The sequence below is a fragment of the Sus scrofa genome, chromosome 2 (assembly GCF_054392235.1).
Source record: "Sus scrofa isolate SSC_HxYL_T2T_F1_AM1 chromosome 2, Sscrofa_HxYL_maternal_Yorkshire_Landrace_v2.0, whole genome shotgun sequence".
NCBI classification, from domain to species: Eukaryota; Metazoa; Chordata; class Mammalia; order Artiodactyla; family Suidae; genus Sus; species Sus scrofa.
This window is the reverse complement of record NC_139384.1, coordinates 156,218,786-156,241,359: the sequence shown is the minus strand read 5'-3', so window position 1 is coordinate 156,241,359 and position 22,574 is coordinate 156,218,786. Positions and strand designations below refer to the sequence as shown.

General features: G+C 42.0%; 1 protein-coding gene across 6 annotated transcripts in view; it reads right to left on the bottom strand.

The window, feature by feature from the left end:
• Positions 1 to 22,574, bottom strand: part of KCTD16 (potassium channel tetramerization domain containing 16) — a 304,030-nt gene that overhangs the window by 150,822 nt on the left and 130,634 nt on the right. Inside the window, exons 4-6 of one of the 6 annotated variants that reach the window (XR_014838963.1) lie at positions 7,122 to 7,241; positions 6,537 to 6,625; positions 6,048 to 6,112 (exon numbers count right to left, since the gene is read on the bottom strand). The exons of 4 other annotated variants lie outside the window; for them this stretch is intronic. Coding sequence is in view for 1 of the 2 variants with exons in the window: in XM_085014915.1 (XP_084871041.1) it covers positions 6,355 to 6,509; positions 7,122 to 7,241 (275 nt within the window). In the remaining variant the exon portion in view is untranslated. Of the gene's footprint in view, positions 1 to 5,229; positions 6,510 to 6,536; positions 6,626 to 7,121; positions 7,242 to 22,574 lie in introns of those variants that run through there. One more of the 6 variants, XM_085014915.1, reaches the window with a different exon arrangement.

Sequence of the window (22,574 nt, the reverse complement as noted above, 5' to 3'; positions counted from 1 at the left end):
AAAGGAGAAATAACAACAGACATCATAGAAATACAAAGGATCATAAGAGACTACTATATGCAACTATATGCAATAAAACGGAAAACCTAGAAGAAATGGACAAATTCTTAGAAAGGTATAATCTTCCAAGACTAAACCAAAATGAAATAAAAAAGACGAACGGACCAGTCACAAGTACTGAAATTGAAATTGTGATTTAAAAATTTCCAACAAACAAAACTCCAGGACCAGATGGCTTCATAGGCGAATTCTATCAAACATTTAGAGAAGAGCTAACACCTATCCTTCTGAAACTATTTCAAAAAATTGCAGAGGAAGGGATACTCCCAAACTCATTCTATGAGGCCACCCTCACCCTGATATCAAAACCAGACAAAGATACCACAAAAAAAGAAAACTACAGGCCAATTTCACTGATGAACATTGATGCAAAAATCCTCAACAAAATACTAGCAAACCACATCCAACAATACATTAAAAGGATTGTACATCATGATCAAGTGGGATTTATTCCAGGGATGCAAGGGTTCTTCAAAATCCACAAATCCATCAGTGTGATACACCACATTAACAAACTGAAGAATAAAAACCATATGATCCTCTCAATAGATGCGGAAAAAGCCTTTGACAAAATCCAACACCCATTTCTGATAAAAACCCTTCAGAAAGTTGGCATAGAGAGAACCTACGTCAACATAATAAAGGCCATATATGACAAACCCACAGCGAACATCATCCTCAATGGTGAACAGCTGAAAGAATTCCTGCTGAGATCAGGAACAAGACAAGGATTTCCACTCTTGCCACTACTCTTCAACATAGTTTTGGAAGTCTTAGCCACAGCAATCAGAGAAGTAAAAGAGATAAAAGGAATCCAATTGGAAAGGAAGTAGTAAAACTATCACTATTTGCAGATGACATGATACTATACCTAGAGAATCCTAAAGACTCTACCAGAAAACTGTTAGAGCTCATCCATGAATTTGGCAAAGTTACAGGATACAAAATTAATACACAGAAATTGATGGCATTTCTATATACTACAATGAAAGAGCAGAAAGAGAAATTAGGGAAGCAATCCCGTTTACCATTGCATCCAAGAGAATAAAATACCTAGGAGTAAACCTACCTAAAGAGACAAAAGACCTATACTCTGAAAACTGTAAGACACTGATGAAAGAAATCAAAGAGGACACAAATAGATGGAAAGATATACGATGCTCGTCGACTGGAAGAGTCAATATTATCAAAATGACTATTTTACTTAAGGCAATCTACAGATTCAATGCAATCCCTATCAAATTACCAAGGACATTTTTCACAGAACTCAAACAAAATATTTTAAAGTTTGTTTGGAAGCACAAAAGATCCAGAATAGCCAAAGACATCCTGAAAAAGAAAAATGCAGCTGGAGGAATCAGGCTCCCAGACTTCAAACTATACTACAAAGCAACAATCATCAAAACCATACGGCACTGGCGCAAAGACAGAAATATAGATCAGTAGAACAGAATAGATAGCCCGGAATTAAACCCACGCACCTACAGCCAACCAATCTATGACAAAGGAGGCAAGAATATACAATGGAGAAAAGATAGCCCCTTCAATAAGTGGTGCTTGGAAAACTGGACAGCCACATGGAAAAGAATGAAATTAGAACACTCCCTAACACCATACACAAAAATAAACTCCAAATGGATTAAAGACCTAGACATAAGACCAGACACTATCAAACTCCTAGAGGAAAACATAGGCCAAACACTCTCTGACATAAACGACAGCAACATCTTCTCAGATCCACCTCTTACAGTCATGACAGTAAAAACAAAAATAAACAAATGGGACCTAATCAAACTTAAAAGTTTCTACACAGCAAAGGGAACCCTAAACAAAACGAAAACACACAGAATGGGAGAAAATCTTTGCAAATGATCGACTGACAAGGGATTCATCTCCAAAATTTATAAACACCTTCTGCAGCTCTATACCACAAAAACAAACAACCCCATCCAAAAATGGGCGATGATCTAAACAGACAATTCTCCAAAGAAGACATACAGATGGCCAAAAAACACATGAAAAGATGTTCACCATCACTCATTATTAGAGAAATGCAAATCAAAACCACGATAAGGTACCACCTTACACCAGCCAGAATGGCCAGCATCCAAAAGTCTACAAACAAGAAGTTCTGGAGAGGGTGTAGAGGAAAAGGAACCCTATTACACTGTTGGTGAGATTGTAAATTGGTGCAACCACTGTGGAAAACACTATGGAGATTCCTCAGAAAACTAAAAATAGAACTACCATTTGATCCAGCAATCCCACTCCTAGGCATCTATCCAGAGAAAACCATGACTCAAAAAGACATGTACTCTGATGTTCATTGCAGCACTATTTTCAATAGACAAGACATGGAAACGATCTAAATGTCCATCGACAGAGGAGTGGATCAAGAAGATGTGGTACATATCCGCAATGGAATATTATTCAGCCATTAAAAGAAACGAAATACCGGTATATTTAGCAACATGGATGGACCTAGAAACTATCATGCTAGTGAAGTCAGCCATACAATGAGACACCAACATCCAATGCTTTCACTGACATGTGGAATCTGAAAAAAGGACAGAATGAACTTCTTTGCAGAACAGATTCTGACTAACAGACTTTGAAAAACTTATGGTTTCCAAAGCAGACAGTTTGAGGAGTAGGGGGATGTGCTGGGATTGTGGGATGGAAATCCTATAAAATTGGATTGTGATGATCATTGTACAACTGTAAATGTAATAAATTCATTGAGTTATAAAAAAAAAAGACAGTATTTCAGGTAAAGTCTCTCTTACCTATGCTTTGATTGTTTTGTGATAGGATCTTTGTAATAAGATTTGAACTATGAACATTGAAAATATTCAAAAATAAAGAGAGAATCTGTGTGGGCTCCTTTAAAAAAAAAAAAAGAATTCAAACAAGTTCCTTCTGCCTAGTCCCTACCTTCACAGAGTTTCGTCATCAATGTTTTACAGTGAGTCTCAACACGCCATCCCACCCCAGAAGAAGTCCTAGGGAAAGGGATAGACAGGAACCTCCAACCCCTTTCAGGCAGAGGTTCCTCAGTACTCTGTCCACACGCTCCAATCTGCACTCTCCTTTTGTGGAAAATACCTTCTCATTTGAAGAAACCAAATTTGAGACAGAATTTTTCCTTCTTCTTCCTGCTTCTTTGCACTCATTCTAAAAACCTAAGTGGTTTCCATTTTGAGGACCTATAAGTTTAGTGAACCAACTGAACTAAGCCCCTAAAATAGTCTTGGCTTCCTTCCACAGGTAGAAGTGACTCCAGAATTTCTCTGTGAAAGGGCATAGGCCAGCAATCTGATGGAAAGGGGAAGAAAGTGGAGCTGGACGCTACATTGGAGGTCACTTTCATTTCTACTTCAATGGTATATGTGTATTTAGCGTGATGAACGCTAAGGATGGAGGCTGATCAACATGATGCATGGTGCTGCTGTAGTCCAGCAGCCTTTGGCTCAGCCCCCATGCACAGAGTGATGTATGGAAAGAGAAGAAGACCCACTTCCACCCTGGTTAACCACCAAGTCCAATGCATGTCCCTTTCCTGTGTTTTGGGATAATTTGGTTCAGTCTTAACTCTAAGAGAGCAGATTGAACACATCTTTGTAAACCATCTAACAAACTGCCCGGCATCTAGTAGGCTCTTCATAAATATTTGCTAAATGGCTGAATGAGAGAGTCTCAGCAGAGATCTGTGGCAAATGGCTTTAAAGTATTCATGTTTAGCAGCTTAACAGGTATGTGAGCAGTGCATTTTTGAAGAAGAAAGAATTGAAAATGCTTCTTAATCGAAAAAAGAAATAGAAATCACCTTTTAAGATTTGAAAGTCATTTCTCCCAGACTTTGTTAACATTTTTGAGTAAGATTAGAGGAGATTTTATTTCCTTAACATCTGTATTTTTCTGCCTTAAAAATACAGTATATATGTATTACATATATTTGTTCAAAGCCTATAATTTAAAAAAAAAAATCATTCTGCTAGTTTGGGTGTGTATCCTGCCTATCTCTATATACCTGTATTTATGTTTGTATTTACAGTTGTATCTATATTTACAGTTGTATTTATCTCTGTCTTTGGAAAATTAACCTGTTCTTTATGAAATAATATATGACAAACTGCTTTCCGTTTCACTAAAGTTCTACTACACAAATTTAAGGGGTTCAGAGCATTCCTTGGAGAGGAGATTCCATCATTAATTATTATTGGATAATTCTTGGATAAACAGGGTCTCAATTATAAACAATACTGTGATGAACATCTCTCTATATATCTTAACTATATCTACACCTATGTATTTTGCATGAATCTCTAATTATGTTTTCAGCCTACTTCCTAGAAACAGGATGTCCAGATCCAAAGGTAAGGAAATTTTAAAGAAGAGTAATAATGATTTTACTGAGTGTTTGGTATGTGCCAGATATTTACTAACTAGAAACTAATGTCATCTTTACAACAATCAATGAATTAGATACTGCTATTATCTCCACTACACAGCTGGGGAGACTAAATCTCAGAAAGACTGGCATTGCAAGAGCCTTAGGCACATCTCAGAAGAATCTGGCCTGCCCACATCTAAAGGGAGCAACGACCAGGGAGGTAGAATACTGTAACTGACGTAGGGTGGGAAAGACCCACCTCCACTGGCCATTGGGCAATGAAGCACAAGGCACCCTACACTACTATTTTAAAAGACCAAGATGCCACTGCTGTAGCCTTGTGGGGGATGTATTTTTCCTGCTCCCCAGAGCTGCCCCATGGGAATAAGTATTGGGTGGAGGCAGGAGCAAGAATAGGAGAAAAAAAAACCCTGAGGTCTTTCCATGCATTTAAGTTTCAGTCATCTGCAGTTTTCACCAACTAATTCAGCATTTGTCCTCACAGGCATATACAGTCGGAAAGAAATATATATATATATATATATATATATATATATATATATATATATATATATATATATAGCTAGGTCTAATTCTACAGCTCTAAGTTTATGGAGCTGCTCTATTACAGAGGTCAGACTGATGATTCAGACTTAAATGTCCTGTTTTAACCACAAGGGTGACAGGTTTTTAAAAAACAATACTTGCGTTTCTGCTGGCTTAAGACAAAGCACATTTTGGGAAAGAAGAAAAAAAATGTCATAAAAGACTAAAAAAGAGTTCACAAATTATTTCTTAAATATACAGGATGACACCATGTAGCACTAAAAATAAATTAAACTGCTCTGTATACAAATTTTCTCGTCCTCCTCTCCCCTCCTACCCTTCTTCTGCTTCCGTGCTACGCAATAAGTTCCCAAGGAAATAAATTCTCCCAAATAACTCTGTCTCTGCATTTCCCACTAAGGACACCTCAAAATGGTCCATCTCTTTTAGGATTTCCGTTGGAGTTTCTCAAACTTAGGGCCAGTGTGGGAGTTCTTTAGGAAGCCACACTTTGTGGACTGATTAAGCAAATGTGTCGCCTCCAGGACATGTCTCTGAGGTCACTTCCGCCCTCTGCACCCAGACTCCAAAGGATTAAGGACGCACATCTTGGCCCAAAACAGTAAGAGAAGTTCATCGGATCTCAGGACTTCGTCACCAGGATTGCAAATGGACCTGGCCTGTTTCCCAATCTAACAGGTCTTGTTTGTTTGTTTGTTTTGTCTTTTTGCTATTTCATGGGCCGCTCCCGCGGCATATGGAATTCCCAGGCTAGGGGTCCAATCGGAGCTGTAGCCACTGGCCTACACCAGAGCCACAGCAACTCGGGATCCAAGCCGCGTCTGCAACCTACACCACAGCTCACAGCAACGCCGGATCGTTAACCCACTGAGCAAGGCCAGGGACCGAACCCGCAACCTCATGGTTCCTAGTCGGATTCGTTAACCACTGCGCCACGACGGGAACTCCCAATCTAACAGGTCTTGAAAGATTCAAAGATTACCAGGGAAGACTTCATTCAAAATAGGCCAAGAATGTGTAAACTCACATGTGTAAAACTCCTGGGTTTTACAAGAAGGTGGCTTGATTTTGAACCACTATTATCTTTTCTTCCTGAGGGGAAAAAAAAAAAAAAGAAAAACTCAGAGGAGGTGATGAAGGCCTTGGGATGTGGGTATATTTGCTCCTGGAACCGTAGGATGTATTGATCATCATGAGTGCCAAGTGCAGGTCTTAAGAGTACATCAAGTGCGCCAGGCAGGGCGGCCTCGGGCGGGTCCATGAAACACAGCAAAGAAGGAGAAGGTCTGATCCTCTCCCGTGTCTCGCCTCTTCTCTCAAATAATTGGCTTGTTTCAGAGAGGAGGCAGTGTGAAGTAAGTTGAGAAATGTGACAGTTCCTCACAGCAGCCAGAGGTGAGCTTCGGGATCAGATAAGCCTGAGCAGGAACCCAGCTCCAGCACCGACAAGGCCCATAATTGCACTCACGCTGGTACCCAGGCTTTTCTTCTGTGGAAAAGGGTCAATGAGACTTACCTCAAAGTCCTAGGAGGAGAATTCACTGAGACCTCGTGTGAAAACCACCCAAAACCTAACCAGGGCTCAATATGGACTAATTTCCTTCCCTGTGGAAAAAGCAAAAGGGGAGGCCAAGGGAGGGGGAGCTGTCCCACTGGGTCCTTTTTTGCTTTTCCTATTTTTTTCTTTGTGGAAAGTTTCTTCTTCCCACCCAACTCTGATTAACAATTTGAAGAGGGAAGCAGGCTCATTCTCTTTGTGTTTGACTGGGTTTGCCCATGGGCTTGAGTGGCCTCCACAGGACAGAGCGATAGCAATATCACCATCTAGATACTCAACTCCACACCATCGGTGAGACCAGTGGAAGATGCGATGGGACAGGACCCTGGACCCCCACCAAACCAAGCCTGGTTTTCCTGCAGAGGTGATGTCAGCCTGGAATATTGGGATGCCCTAGCAAATGAAGCAGCCCAGTCATAAAAAGCAACACCTGCCCACCAGCCTCAGGCAGGCTAAATTTTGCTTGTTCAAATTAGCATCTTCCCACTGAGCCCACAGAAATAAAGCCAAGGGACAGCAAACTGCCTCAGAATATACGCTTACCTGACTGGTTGGCGGTAGCCATTTCCAGGGCTATGTGCGAAGCTGTCACTGGCGACCATCTTGGGTGTGTGACCAGAATGTGAGCGTGTATTTTAAATGCACTGACAAGGGGGCGGGTTGCTAGGATAGAAAGACAAAGGTCAGTGTCCTGGGCAAGCAGAACAAAGGCAACTAAAATTTCAGAGGGCTGACCTATTCTCCTAGCTCTTACGCATGCCGCCCTGCTTCCCTGATAAACCTCCATGTTACGTTAGTCCCACCAGACTAACAGGCACACAGCAGTAAGCTCACAAGATACAAAGAGGCCGTTTAAGAGCCTGAGCCAGGCAGACCATCTGTCAGCATGATTAATGTGCCGTTAACATGCGGCTGTTCTTTCCATAGCATGGCTGATGCATCCAACACATCAACTTTGCCCAGCGACTGCCTGGCTGGGCCAAGATCAGCCATGCACCTCCATCCTTAATGACATTTGGGGCTCTTATCCTCCCTGAACCTCTCTTAGGCAACCTTCTGGGCTGGGGGTTACAGCAAGACGTTGGGAGCAGACAAGGGAGCAGCAGCAACAGCAGTCACGCCTGGGGGCCTTTCTGTGAGCTCGCCTTCACATAACCGAGTTCTCAAAATGGAAAGGTATGCCATCCAAAGCAATTCAGCATGCATACACTGAGTGCTGAAAGGTGAAATCCCACACTAGCACTGAGACGTCACAGAGAAATGAGTTCCAATGCTGCCTCCACCATTTGCCAACAGCGGAATCTTAGAGAAGTTAATCTCTCTAAGCTTTCGAGGCTTTCTTTTTAAAATGTTGCCTGTGAAATGAAATAATGTATACCGAGCAGAGTTCCCGTGTGGCGCAGTGGTTAACGAATCCGACTGGGGACCGTGAGGTTGCGGGTTCGATCCCTGGCCTCGCTCAGTGGGTTAAGGATCCAGCGTTGCCATGAGCTGTGGTGTAGGTCGCAGACACAGCTCAGATCCCGCGTTGCTGTGGCTCTGGTGTGGGCCGGAGGCTACAGCTCCCCTAGTCTGGGGGCCTCCATGTGCTGCAGGTGCGGCCCTAGAAAAGGCAAAAAGACAAAAAAAAAAAAAAAAAGTAGTAATGTATACTGAGCACTTACACACATCTTGGCACATAGTAAATGTTCAATAAATGGCAATTATTATTCTAAAGGCACTGGATGGATGCGGGAGGGAGGGGCAGCTCCACAGGAAAACACGATGCTGTCCTTTAAGGAGTTCGGTGGAGGATGCTGAAGCAAACATTTATAACCGTAATAATACAGCTGTGAGCAAGGCCAGGCTCTAATGGAGATATAGACTGTGTGATGCTAACTCGAGGGGAAGGGATTCCTTCCAATTTGGGAGACTGAGCAGGTTTCTATGGAGAAGCTCACCCTTGATCTAGGATTTCAAAGACAGATAGAATTTAAAGAGACGGTGATGAGAGGAAAAGGCAGCTTAGGCAGAGAAAATAGTGCAAGTCAAACCTGAGAAGTAGTGACTGCGTTACATCAAGTAGGCTTGTGAGGCTGGCGTGTGGTCACGGATAAGGCCAGAAAGGTGGGCTGCTGTCTAATTAGAAACCCCTGAATACTGCACCAAGGAATGGGGCTTTATTCCATAAGCAACAGAAAACCATCAACTATTTCAAGGTAAAGGAAATAACTGCTTTATGAGGACAGAATTTGTCTTTGGCTCTGGTATGTGTTAAGAATAACTATGCAATTGAAAGGGTTTGCCTACAACTCAGCAAGGAAATTCCCAGGAGGAAGGGACTCCGACCTCCATAAATAACAGCCAGAGTAGCCAGTGCTATTTTGGGATCTTTAGAAAGGTTGGCTAGCAAACAGGTGAGATCCTGAGGGAAAGAGGAGTGGCCGGTGAGTGTCATTGCTAATGGTTGTCCCTACACCACCGGGCAATCCCAAGGCAGAGAAGTGAGGGTGCCACATGAGCCACTCGGGCCAAGGGAAAGCCATTTCCTGGGTACACGTTTACATCTTCGGAGGAGCGTGTAAAGGCCACTGCCTGGTAAAGCCAGTTCCAGGAGCAATCACTGGCATAAAGTGGGCTGTGAACTTATTCCGCCCTAAATAAAATTCCACCAGTGGGAGTCAAAGGGGGCTGCAGGGACCAGAGAGGGCAGAACAAAGCTTGCTGCAGCTGGGCTGTTGGGTGGAGGCCGTTGGAACTCCAGTCACAGAAGCCATGGCTGCAAAGACACAAAACTATGTTAATGTCCCCCTTCCCTAAAATTCCTGCCCCAACCAAATACACACTGGAAAATATTCAGAATAATTTAGGAGTGAGGCTGAGCATTTGCATTCTCTGTTCCAGCCCTGGAAAAGTGCCATACTTAGATCCAGTTATAAATTCTTATGGGGGAAGGAGGGAGCAGTGGTAGTTAAATAAATCTCGGCGTAATCATGAGCATAGGTAATGATAGTGATTACGGTGATGACAGCAGGTTTCTTGAGGAATCTGCTCAGTTCTGTTTCTTCAAGAACCACATTGACCACCTGTCTTCGTTTGTTAGGGCTGCCATACCAAGACACAACCATAGACTGGACAGTTTACACAGTAGAAACTTACTGGCCCACTGTTCTGGAGGCTAGAAGCCCAAGATTAAAGTGTCGGTTGGGTTTCTCCTGGAGCCTCTTTCCTTGGCTTGCAGATGGTCACTCTCTCACTGCGGGCTCACATGGTCTCAGGTGTGCCCAGCTTCCGTCTCTATGAGCAAATCTCCTCTTCTTGTAAGGACATCAGTGAAATCAAATGAAGGCACACCCTACCAACCTCAGTTTATCTTCATTTCCTCTTTAAAGGCACACTCTCCAAGGAGAGTCACATTCTGAGGTATTCAGGGTTAGGGCTTCAACATACAGATTTTTTTTTTTTTTTTTTTTTTGAGGGGAGTGTCATCATTCATCCCACCACACCACCTGTGCTGGTAGCTCCTCCTCGCAAATACCTCTCATGCTACCTCCAGGTATATGTTACTAAAACCAGGTGAACACTTGCCCCAAACCATACATAACAGAACCTTCTTCCTAGAAATTTAGGATGGGGGTTACAAGATGGCCAGTTTCATCTCTTAGTCTAAGGAGCACTAAATGCAGAGCTGCCCCCATGCTGGGTGAACAAGCCAATGACCAGGAATTAAAAAACGAAGTTTACTAGCCCGGAACAGCAGTGCTCAGGAGATAAAAAGATCTGGATATTCTCAGTGGCTGTGAGGTTCAGGTGTCACACCTCAAGAGGACCTTTGGCCTGTTTATATGCGATCCATTCATCATGGTTAAAGGGGCGATGATGATAAGATCAAACAAGACAATCCCAGGTGAGAGTGCCCACGCATTGCTTTTATCTCCTGGATGCTCAGATCACGCCCTCCCCTTTTCGCTGGATGACAAGCCCCTGGGATGAAGCTATCAAAACATCTCTCAGCAAACCCTTCCAGCATTTTGCCACCCTGCTCTGCAAGATATTGTCCTTCCTAGCAGTCAATCACATCTCCATTGCTTCCATTTAAGCTCACTTATTCCTGCTAATATCTTTATGACAGAGAGAAAGGAAACTGCTTTACATTCTCAACACGAAAATATGTCCTGTCCTTGAAGAATAATTAACCCAAATTCTTCCCTTCTCTTCTCCGCACCAATCAATTCGAATTCCTTTAGCCTCTTCTCAAAAGACATAAGGTCTGTTTTTTTTTTAACTTCTGGCTGCTTCTTGGCTTTATCTGTCTCTTTTAAGTATCCTTGGACGCACTGCATCTGGACTTCCCTTATAATGAGAGTCAGATCAAAGCTGAGGTCAGTGGAAAAATGATTTCCCAATGCCATGTGACATGTTCTTCATGTCTCGTTTCAGGATCATGCAGCCCTTTTCCTTCTAGCACAACGATACTACACTAGTTATTCATGTTATTCACGTTCAACTTGTACTTAACTACGGCTTTTTTTTTTCTATCTAAATTAAGTCAGTTTTTATCCTTATAATTTGCTTAATTCCTTTTTTTTTCACTATAAGGCATTTCTTTTAGGTCTTTCAATTGCTCTTTTATTTTTCTTTTATGGAAACAGAAAAGTTAGACCAAAAAATAAAATAAAAATAAAATGAAAAGGAGAGGGGTTAGTTTTATATAGCCGAGGAGTGGTAAACTGACAACTATGGGCCCAACAGTTCCCATAGATGTATTTTCTGTAGGAGGATATTTTTAAACGTTTTAGGTGGCCATATCACCACCTTTAAGCCAAGTGGATAGCAGTCGCCAATGTCACAGACCTTATCGCTACTTTTTGTCTACATTCTTTGCCCAGGCCTCTGAAGGCATTTGAGTTTATATTCCCAAATCCAACCAACTCGCATGAAACACAAAGTAGAATGGAGAAATGAATTCTTGGTGTCACACAGCTATTTAGTGGAAAGTCTGACCTCCAACTGAAGCATCTTTTTTTCTTTTTTTTCTTTTTTTTTTTTTTTTTGGCTATTCCCACAGTGCGTGGAAGTACTTGAGCCAGGGATCAAATCCGAGCCACAGCAGTGACAATGCAAATCCTCATCTGCTAAACAACCAGGGAACTCCTGGAGCTTCACTTTTGTCAATCAGCCTCATCCATTAGAATGGCTGGGGAAATTTTTTGAATAATGAAGAGTTTTAGGTATTTCAACGGGTATTTTTGATGATGACCAAACAAGTCTGAATTAGCCTGAAATAATGAGCAGAAAAAGCTCAATCACATTTGAAACTTACATTTTGTCAAGAGGCTGAACCTCGGACCATTGCCAGTGCTCTTGCCACATGAAGGCCCAGACTTCTATTTCCATCTCTGAATAATCCCTTCCCACTTGAAAGCCCCCGAGAATCTTAAAAGTGCTGAGTTTCTCACCTGTCATAATAGTTTGACACTTTCGGACCTATAAAGCAATGCTTTACTACTACCACTAAGACGAAGAATCACTCCCAAGATTTAGGTAGCTTAAAGTCAGCTGAAGTTTAGAGGGCTTGCGTCTGAAATGACATTGGCAGGAAAGAAATAATGGGGTTAACTAGAGGAAGCCAGGGCTCTGCCATGATGTCAAAGTTTGCCTGCCTTCTTAGGTCTGTTATCCTCAACATGTCTATCAAGACGGCTCTGACTAGCAACCACATGCCTTGGGAAAGGAGGCACTAATGCTATAATGACACAAATCACATAACCGAACACTAAACAAAACCGGGGAGTGCAAAGACCGGGTGATCGATAGAGGTCGTTCCACAATCCCTTGCTGCTCCCTCTGCAGACTGCACGACTTCTCCACTGGCTACTGCCCACCCAAAGGGATCCAAATTAAAAGCGACAGAACAATGAAGAAGGAAGAGGTGAGTGGGCTGTTTAATCACTGTCTGTTACATCAGCCAGAATGACCGTCATCCAAAAGTCTACAAACATAAGTGCTGTAGAGGGTGTGGAGAAAAAGGAACCCTATCACGCTGTTGGTGGCATTGTAAATTGGTGCAACCACTGTGGAAAGCAGTATGGAGATTCCTCAGAAAACTAAACATAGAACTACCATTCGATCCAGCAATCCCACTCCTGGGCATCTATCCAGAGAAAACTACGACTCAAAAAGACATGTACTCCAATATTCACTGCAGCACTATTTACAATAGCCAAGACATGGAAACAACCTAAATGTCCATCAACAGAGGAGTGGATCCAGAAGATGTGGTACATATACACAATGGAATATTACTCAGCCATTAAAAGGAACGAAATACCAGCATTTTTTAGCAAACATTAAATGCTTTTCCTGACATGTGGAATCTGAAAAAAGGACAGACTGAACGTCTTTGCAGAACAGATGCTGACTCACAAACATTGAAAAACTTATGGTCTCCAGAGGAGACAGTTTGGGGGGGGGTGGGGGGATGTGCTTGGGCTGTGGGATGGAAATCCTGTGAAATCAGATTGTTATGATCATTATACAACTACAGATGTGATAAATTCATTTGAGTAATAAAAAAAAATATTTAAAAAAAATCAGTCTGTGTCAAATTATGAAAAACATTCTGCCCCTCCCCCAGACTGTGACAGAATCACTCACGTTATTTGATAACATACCTGATGCACCAGAGCAAGTGCTTTTCCTGAATATGAGCATCTCTGACCCAGAATCAGAAAAACAGGCTCTTTCACAGGTAAGTTAGTCATTCCTCGATACTGTATTTGAGGTCTGATGATAAATATTTCGAAAGCTTAGAATTATTTGGGCTGATTTGAACCAGAAAGAAAAAACAGTGGGTGAAAATTTATGAATTTGTTAACAGGTCCAGAAATAGCCTAGGAGTAAATGAAGCTACAAGGCACAAAAACATTTCTACTCTAAGTATACAGCTCTTCTGTACCAGGAACAGAACCCAAAGCCACGGTTGAGGGCCCTCTTTCATTCCCTGCCATGAAATCCTCCTTGGCTTCTGCCTTTCATCTTTCTTACATTCTTTTTTTTTTTTTGCTTTTTTTTTTTTAGGGCCGCACTCTTTGCATGTAGAGATTCCCAGGCTAGGGGTCAAATCTGAGCTGCAGCTGCCAACCGACACCACAGCCACAGCAACACAGGATCCAAGCCACATCTGCAACCTACACCACTCCTCATGGCAATGCCAGATCCCTATCCCGCTGAGCAGGGCCAGGAATTGACCCCACAGACTTATGGTTCCTAGACGGATTCGTTTCTGCTGTGCCACCACAGGAACTCCCTTTCATCTTTCATTTCATTCAAAAATATTGACTAGCCTTCACTGTGACAGCATATATTCTTGTTCTGAACTAATTTCTCATTCTCTCCTTTATTCCTTTTTACCCCCTTTTCTCTTTTTCTGCTCCCTGCAGCCTCCTTGGAGTCCCTCAAAATCATGTCACCACAGTGATACTATTAGGGTCCCCTCACTGGACCCTAAATGGGCTATGTTAAATCTTCCTATCTCTTCATTTTGTCACAGTGAGAAGTGTGCCTCGTTTGGGGTCAGAAAACCTGGATGGGAAGTTCTTCTGCCTCTAGCTACTTGCTCTTGGACAGGTTAAACTACCTGTGCCCCAATGACATTTTTAAAATGGGCAGGTAACAAAAACCTACATCATAGTGATTGTGTAAAAACTTAAATGAGAAGATTTCCCCAGAGTACTTGGAAGAGTGATGACCACAGAGGAAGTATTCAATAAATGAAACCTATTATTATTATTATTGAGAGATAATAATAATAAAATCAAATTAAAATAGTGATTTTGAGATTCCTTTTTTTTTTCATCTCCATGAATCCTAAAAATATCTAAAACTTCAAAAGCTACGATGGCGAAGATGCAAAAAAGGTACAGTTTTTGATGGACAAGCTTCTGGGTATTTGGCTACTGTGGGAAACATTAAGACACGCTTTTATTCAGAGTTCCTATTATGGCTCAGAGGGTTAAGAACCTGACTTGTCTCTGTGAGGATGCAGGTGTCGTGTAAGTCACAAATGCAGCTTGGATCTGGTGTTGCCATGGCTGTGGTGTAGGCCCGCAGCTACAGCTCCACTTCAACCCCTAGCCCAGGAACTTCCATATGCTGCAGGTGCAACTGTAAAAAGGGAAAAATAAAAGATACTCTTTTATTCACGCAGTGGTTCATAAAGTGATTTCCCAGTTATTAAAAATGACTGAGCTTTACCAAAGACACCCTCTTTAATGGGTCCAGACTACACTGTGCTAATGCATTTTCCTTAGTAAAGACTGATGCCTAATCTATTAATAAGCTGAGTATTTTCCAGGCATCTACTATATACACAGAATTATCCCAGCAACAAAGAAAGATACAAGAAAACACAACTTATGCCTAATATCCCCTCAAGGAGCTTAGAGTTTTGCTGGGGAGTCAAGACGTACACTCTTGCCTAGTTCACAAATGCACCGTCTCCCTTCTTACCTACTCTTGATCTTAGCTATGCTGTTAGCCCCTTTCAGTTCAGCCTCCGTGGGAGTCTGACTGAATCTCTTCTCTGCCTACAGTTCTTTCAGGAAAAACCTTCCACTCCTTCTAGCATCGCTTTCAAAGTCCTTCGCCATCTAACTAATTCTGTCTTCTTTGCTCACCTGGCCTCCCCCTCCTCACCTTGTGCTCTACTCAAACTTGTACCATCTCCTGACGATGGTTTGACCTTACTCTAGGCTGCTGAGTTTTCCACTTGGGGTATTTTCCTTCTGTTTCCTAGCAAACTTCTGCTGAGGGTTTAAGATAGAGTATCTAAGAGTATGAAATCCTTTGCGAGAATCCATGGCATATGACTTACAAGCTTAGATGGCTATACCTTCCACCCATATCGGGTCTGCCCTATGCAGCTGTATCTCCTTCCTCTCATAGCCCCTATAATCACCATGATGGCTGCCATGGGTTAAAAGATCAACAAGTACTTATTGCATGATTGAATACAGAAAGTCAATTATGGGAGTCTCTATCGTGGCTCAGTGGCAACAAACCTGACTAGTATCTATGAGGATGCAGGTTCAATCCCTGGCCTTGCTCAGTGGGTTAAGATCCCACCGTTGCTATGGCTGTGGTGTAGGCCAGCAGCTGTAGCTCTGACTCGACCCCCAGCCCGAGAACTTCCATATGCCATAGGTGTGGTCCTAAAAAGACAAAAAAATAAATGAAAAGAAAAGAAAAAAGAAAGTCAATTATTACTCTACAGTCCATACCTATAATATATTACATTACAAACGACCTTGTGGATTACGAGATGCATCCTGCTACATTATCTAAGTGAAACAGTACAAAGATATGCGTGCCCTGATAAATAGCACAACTGGTAAGTTGTAAAATATGGTTGTTCAAAACGAGCAGCAGCATTCAGGAAAAGGTGCAATGATTTGGGAAAAGAGATAAAAACTAAGGCCTTGAAGCAGAGATGTTTTGTAGATTTATTCAGTGAAGGACTTCCTGGCAATATGAGGGGCCCAAGGCACTTACTTCCCTCAACTTTTCAAATCAGTCCATATTTTATTTGATTCAGTATTCTTCCCTTTGAGAGGCTGAAAAGACTGTTCTGGCACTAATGCAAGCACAGGCTCAGGTCATAGCTGAGTGTGGCCAGGTGGTTCTATAAAGTCAGTCACAGCCAGTAGGCTTGACCGGTTTAGAACTCTGCAGTTATTTTGATCACAGAACAATCTATATTGATTTCCAGGATAGCCAGCCATGAATGATTACCGATCAGGTTTTGTGAGCTGCAATCCTTTTATTTATCCATGTATAGTGAAACTTAATTTTTTGCTGACAATACCAGCACTACAGATTCCTTATTTTTCTTGTGAGACAGATAAACACTTGTCCTTGTATTTTTTGTTGTTGTTAAAAATCAAATTCTAATTTTTGTGTTATGCTTAGTGTAAAGACCTTTTTTCCATGTAATCCCCTTTCCCCAAACTCTTTGTCTCTACTTCTATTATTTGAATCACAGCACATGCATATTATCCAAAGCAGTAGGCCAGGGGACACGGCTACAGAAAACAAAAATGTACCACTTCTCAATATTTGCAAGATTGAAAAAAAAAAAAATGGGGCCATTTATTCAGTAGAGGATTCTGGTGAATCAGATAACCCACCCCTGGCATGTGAATGCTTTGGTCTTAGAAAATGAATTTTTGAAATGAGGTCGTTCATACTTGGCAACAATGTTATTCTCCATAAAGATGTTGATACATCCTAATAACATGGTCAAGAGGCCATATAATGCAGTGCTTAGGACCAGCTATGTGACCTTACACAAGTGACTAACCTTGCTAAACCTCTTACCTAGTCAATAAAATGAGAATAATAGGATAATAAGAGCATCAACATTAGAGGCTTATATAAGATGATATAACTTATGTGAAATGCTTAGCATACCAAATTTTTGCTATTATTTTTATCACCTTTCCCTGAACTTAATATAAAACAAGACAAACCTTTTTCATTTCAGTAGGTGAAGAGAACGGCCCCAGCCCCTTCCATTAAAAACTGCTTTCAAGCAGGCACAGTCTGCGATGAATAAAAAGATGAAAACTTGCTTCTCTTTGCCTGGTCCTCCTTCATCCCCACACTACCCGTGCCTTCCTGGACTCTCAAGTCCTTGGTCTCATAAACGATAGCAAGAGAAATGGGCCCAGACCTCTCCTCCAGGTAACTTTCTTGCTAAACCACAGCCAGAAGGGGGATTGTCCTTCTGCTTGTTACAAAGGAAGCAAATGAGAGCCACTGGCCCTCCACTCACATGCCTACTGCTTTCCAGTGAACCATCTTCCCGCTCCAAAGGATGGAGCCTGGGCCTTCAAAGGAAGCCAGCAGGGGTTCCAAGGAGACTCACTCAGGTACCACTTCTCGGTTTAAGGTCTAACTGTTCTAAGGCAGTAAAAGATCTGAGTGAAGAAGTTTTCACATTTAAAAAAGGGGAGGTGGGGGGAGGGCATATAATGTACCTGAAATAAAGGGACCTGGATTTTCTACCCAGCCTCCAGTTTTATTGATTGGAATGGCCCTCAAAGGCAATCATCAGCAATATTGTCCCCAAAGTACGGGACACTAGCTGACTTGTTTCTGCAATTAAGTGTCTGTCTGAGCACTTTCCTTCAGACAACACAAAAAATAAAGTCATAAAACTAATGGTGGATGTAACTAATTCTCCTTTCAAACCCAGAGGGCAGCTGGTATGGCTCAGCAAGTGGCAAAAGAAAAATAAAATCCAAATGCAGTGCCCATTTGTACATGCAGCATTAACAGAGCGCGCACAGTTTTGAAGGCAAAGAGGAATTTGGGTCTATGTGGTCACCACCACCCCTGGGCCGGGGAAATTAAAACCACAGTGAGGGAGACGGAAGGTAGCGAGCACCTTTAAGATCAGCGGGACCGCTTCTTTTCCTGGAGTGTGGGAGCTGGGTCGAACACTGCTATGTGGGGGAGAAGGTGCTACTCTAACAGAACAAGGCTGCCAGCAAAACATGGGTGGATCTGCTTGACGAATGAAAAAGTGGTCTTGCTTCCATTCCTGGTCCTCTTCGGAGAAGACACTGAAAAACGTTAGGGTTTCTGCTGGAGTATTACAGCTCAGTGACAAGGGAAATAGAAACGCACGCGTTACTCCATTTTATGTATTCATAACCTTCTCTTTTATGCCTTGCTTCTTTTTTCCCATTTTTTTTTAATGCCTTGCTTCTTAAGAGAATTCTGCTTTAACCTGTTCCATTCCTGAGACTTCATTGTGGCCATCAGAATATTGGGTGAAAAGGAAAACTGAAAGAAGAGTAGAGAGACTACACTGATCTACATAATAAAGAGGAAGGTCAGGTGAAAGGACCTAAGAGAACGGCCAGCACGGGGCAGGGGGACCCCAAGAACAATAGGGAGCCTTTGTGAAAATAAGAGAATATTAGAGAAGTGAAGATGAATGAGGGAAGAAGAATTTTTAGCTACTTCTCAGTGTCATACAAAACAACGGCCCTGTGTCTGCTTTGAGAGACTCATTAAATAAATATGTTTATGCTTGTTTTAATATCAGCCTGGTATTGCATCTGGGCATTAAAAATGATAACAGAGTAGCAAACGAACTTTCAAGGAATTATGCATCAAAAGGCGTCTGGAGACTGGGTGCACTTGTAGGGTCCATACTGAGCACTTATCAACGTGATCTCATTTCACCGTCACAGCAATGGGTACCTCCACCCAGAGCTGTACCCCAACAGCCGTGGCCATCCCTTCACTGTCCTCATGGCAGTGCAGGCCCCCCACTCTAGAGGCTAAACACGGCTGTTACAGACACTCAGTTCCCAAGCCCTCCTTGCTTCTTGGACATGTGATCTCATCCTAGCTAATGTGATCTGAAGAACAGTAAGCTTAGGGTAGAGTGGGGACATTTTGAAAGGCTTGACTCCATATTAAAGGAGACGCGCTTGAGGAAAATGCTTCTTCAACACATGTGGTATACCTGGAGGGACTATCTGAACCTCTGCAGTGAAGCCGGGACCGTGAGCTGAGTCATCGTGACCTGATCAGTAGAAACAGGGAAAGCGCCTGGGTCCTCACCTGCTCACGAAACCAATCCAGAACCTGTCTTGTCTCTCAGCTTCCTTGCAGAGGTAATAAATCCCTTACTGTTTAAGCCTCTTTGGGCTGCATTTTCTCCTACTTGCAACCCAAAGCATTCTTACTGACGGGGCATTTAAATAGAAAAGGCACGTATCCATACTCATGGTGGTATAGCTGTACTCTCTATGCAGCAATAAAAGTATTACTAAAATGTTTCGGTGGAGGAGAAAAAAAAGAAAATGTCAGAGTTCCCATCGAGGCTCAGCGGAAGCAAATCTGACTAGGATCCATGAGGATGCAGGTTCAATCCCTGGCCTCCTTCAGTGGGTTAAGGATCAGCGTTGCTATGAGCTGTGGTATAGGTCACAGACATAGCTCAGATTTGGTGTTGCTGTGGCTATGCCATAGGCCAGAGGCCACAGCTCTAATTTGACCCCTAGCCTGGGACCCTCCATATGCCACAGGTGCTGCCCTAAAAAAAAAAAAAGAAAGAAAATGAAATTGTCACTCAAAAGCGATTTAAGGGAGCAGCGGGGAGCTGGAATGACAGGCATCTCCCAGGCAGATTCTCATAACCTCATTACTAATCTTATTAGATTTAAATAATCTCTTTCTCTCTCTCTCTCTTCTTTTTTTTTTGGCCACCATGTGGCATATGGAGTTCCCAAGCCAGGTATCAAATTCAAGCTGCAGCTTCCACCTAAGCTACAGCTGTGGCAACACCAGATACTAAATCCACTGTGCTGGGCCGGGGACCGAACCCAAGTCCCAGCATTTCCAAGAGGCCGCCAATTCCATTGTGCCACAGAGGGAACTTCTAAATCATCTGTTAAGTTTAGGTGATCTGAAACCATGTAATAGACAGAAATCATGTCCATAAATTCAGGATGTTAGCAAATTCATTTCCATTATGTCTTATATTCTACTCAGGTGGTTCTCGTTCTGACTCTTATATACATGGATATAGACTCTATTGTTCACGTATAAAGATTTTACTCTAACTGTAAGAAAGACGATTCAGAGTTCTTGCTCATGCACAAATGGTGGAAAAGAAAGAGTAAGAAGGGAGGACAAGCATAGAGAAGCGGAGAATATTCCATTGGGCAATTTTTCTTGACCTTGAGGTCTCAACATTTGCTTCTAAAAGCGTTCCTTTTTTCATTTCTAGGGAGATTTGTTTTGTTTTTCTGCCAAGCAAGCCAAATACTCTAGAGGATGATGAATTCTCCAGCTGGTTAGTTACAACAGTTTACAAGTCAGGTACTTAGGCTGCAATGACATTCTCTAAAGAATTGTTGAATTTTCTGGAGGATTTCTACAGCATAGACATAACTTTAAAGATTGCTCGTTTTTATTACTTTTACTATTTCAATCCACTGGCCTCTTGGAAACCTAAAAAACAAGGGAAAGGCATTACATGTAGAAGAATGTGTTTATTGCCAAATACACTCTTCAAATGGCAACTGCCAACATGTCTACCTGTGACAAGAAACCATTTCTTACACAATCTCTCTGCTCCAGTAGTTTACATAAACTTCTTTATTCAATTATTTATTCATCCATCCATTCGGGTAATGAATACTTACTGAGCACAGCAGCAAACACTGTTGGGGGCTCTCCAGATCTCCAGGGGTCCCTTTTGCCATTTTTATGTTCATCCTACTTTGGTGTACTTTTGCCTCCAATTCCTGTACCTGCAAAGGTTCTTTGGAGAATTTCCCGTAGGCCACTGGAGTTGCTTTGCACATAAGAGCAGAGAGCAGAGAACTTGAAGTGACTAGAAGTTCATGTGGCCATATTAGTTATCTGTTGCTGCCATAACAAATTATCCCAAACTTGGTGGCTTAAGATGCAAATGATTACTTTACAGTTGGTAACAGTCAGACACGGTTCTCTCTGGATGTTGCGAGGCTGGAGTTCCTTCTCAAAGCTCTAGGGGAGAATCCATGTCCTTGCCTTCTCCAGCTTCTCAAGGCCTCCCACATTCATTGGCTCATTGACCCTCTTCCTCCTTCTTCAGAGTCAATAATATCACTTTTCTCTTTTCCTTCTTCTGTCATCACATCTCTCTCTTAGCTGGGAAAGGATTTTTTTTTAAGGATTCCTATGAATTAGATTGGGCTCCTCTGGATAATCCAGGATAATCTCCCTATCTAAAAGTCTATACCCCTAATCACATCTGCAAAAGTGCCTTTGCAGAGAAGGGAATGCATTCATAGGTTCTAGAGATTAGGGCATGAAAATCTCCAGAGGCCATTATTCTGCCCACCATCCCCATGTTTCCCTCAGTGTTTGACAGGGATGATGGTTGGCATCTCCCCTGTCTTGGGTTGGGAGTGCTCTGAGGGATGATTTACTCTCCAGAGCATCAGATCACCTCTGCGGGTCACCTTTGCCTGAATCCCACATGTCCTTGTATTTTTCTTCTCGTTCCACTTTCCCCAATTCTTTACCAGTGTCTCCTGGGAGAACTTCTTTAATTAATTGTTGGCACACAAACCCTTATCTTGGAGTTTGCTTCTAAAGAACTCTACCTAAGACAAAAGCCTACATGCTAAGAAGAATGCTAGGCATTGGAACAAGACAATCGTGGCTGGCTCAGGAAAATTATAAACTAACGACCATAATATTTTTAATCTACCATTTATTGAACCCATACTATGCATCTGTCACTTATTTTGCCACCTAAATCTATTTCTTCCATCCAAAAAGAACAAATTAGGAAAGTTTCCTTCCTTCCCTCCAAATCCCTACCCTGAGGTGAAAATATTTATAAAAGGATTCCTCCAGAGTTAATGATCTATAAGACTCTGATGAGGAAAAAGCATATGTATGAGAAAGGCTATCAATTGTGAATGAACGTGCAAAATTTGAGTCAGATAGTCTGATAATTTAGTCCATAAAGAAAATTCTCCACCAGAAGGAAAAAAACAAAACAAAACTCATGTGCAAACATGCTGACACAAACCCAGAGAATTAGGTATCTGGGAATGTGAATGGCATTAAACATCTCTATGCATCTTAGAAAAGATACATGTTAGATATCTGGTTAAAAAGCACGCTGCACCCATGAATGAAATAATTGATACACTGTATTTCATTAAAATGAAAACCTTCTACTCTGCAAAAGACAATGTCAAAGAATGAGAAGACAAGCCACAGACGGGGAGAAAATATTTGCAAAAGACACGTCTGATCAAGACTGTTATCCAAAATATACAAAGAACCCTTAAAACTCAACAGTAAGAAAGTAAACAACTCAATCTAAAAAACTGGCCAAATACCTTAACAGACACTTCACGAAAGAAGATATGCAGATGGAAAATAAGCATATGAAAAGATGCTTCCCAACATATGCCATTAGGGATATGCAAA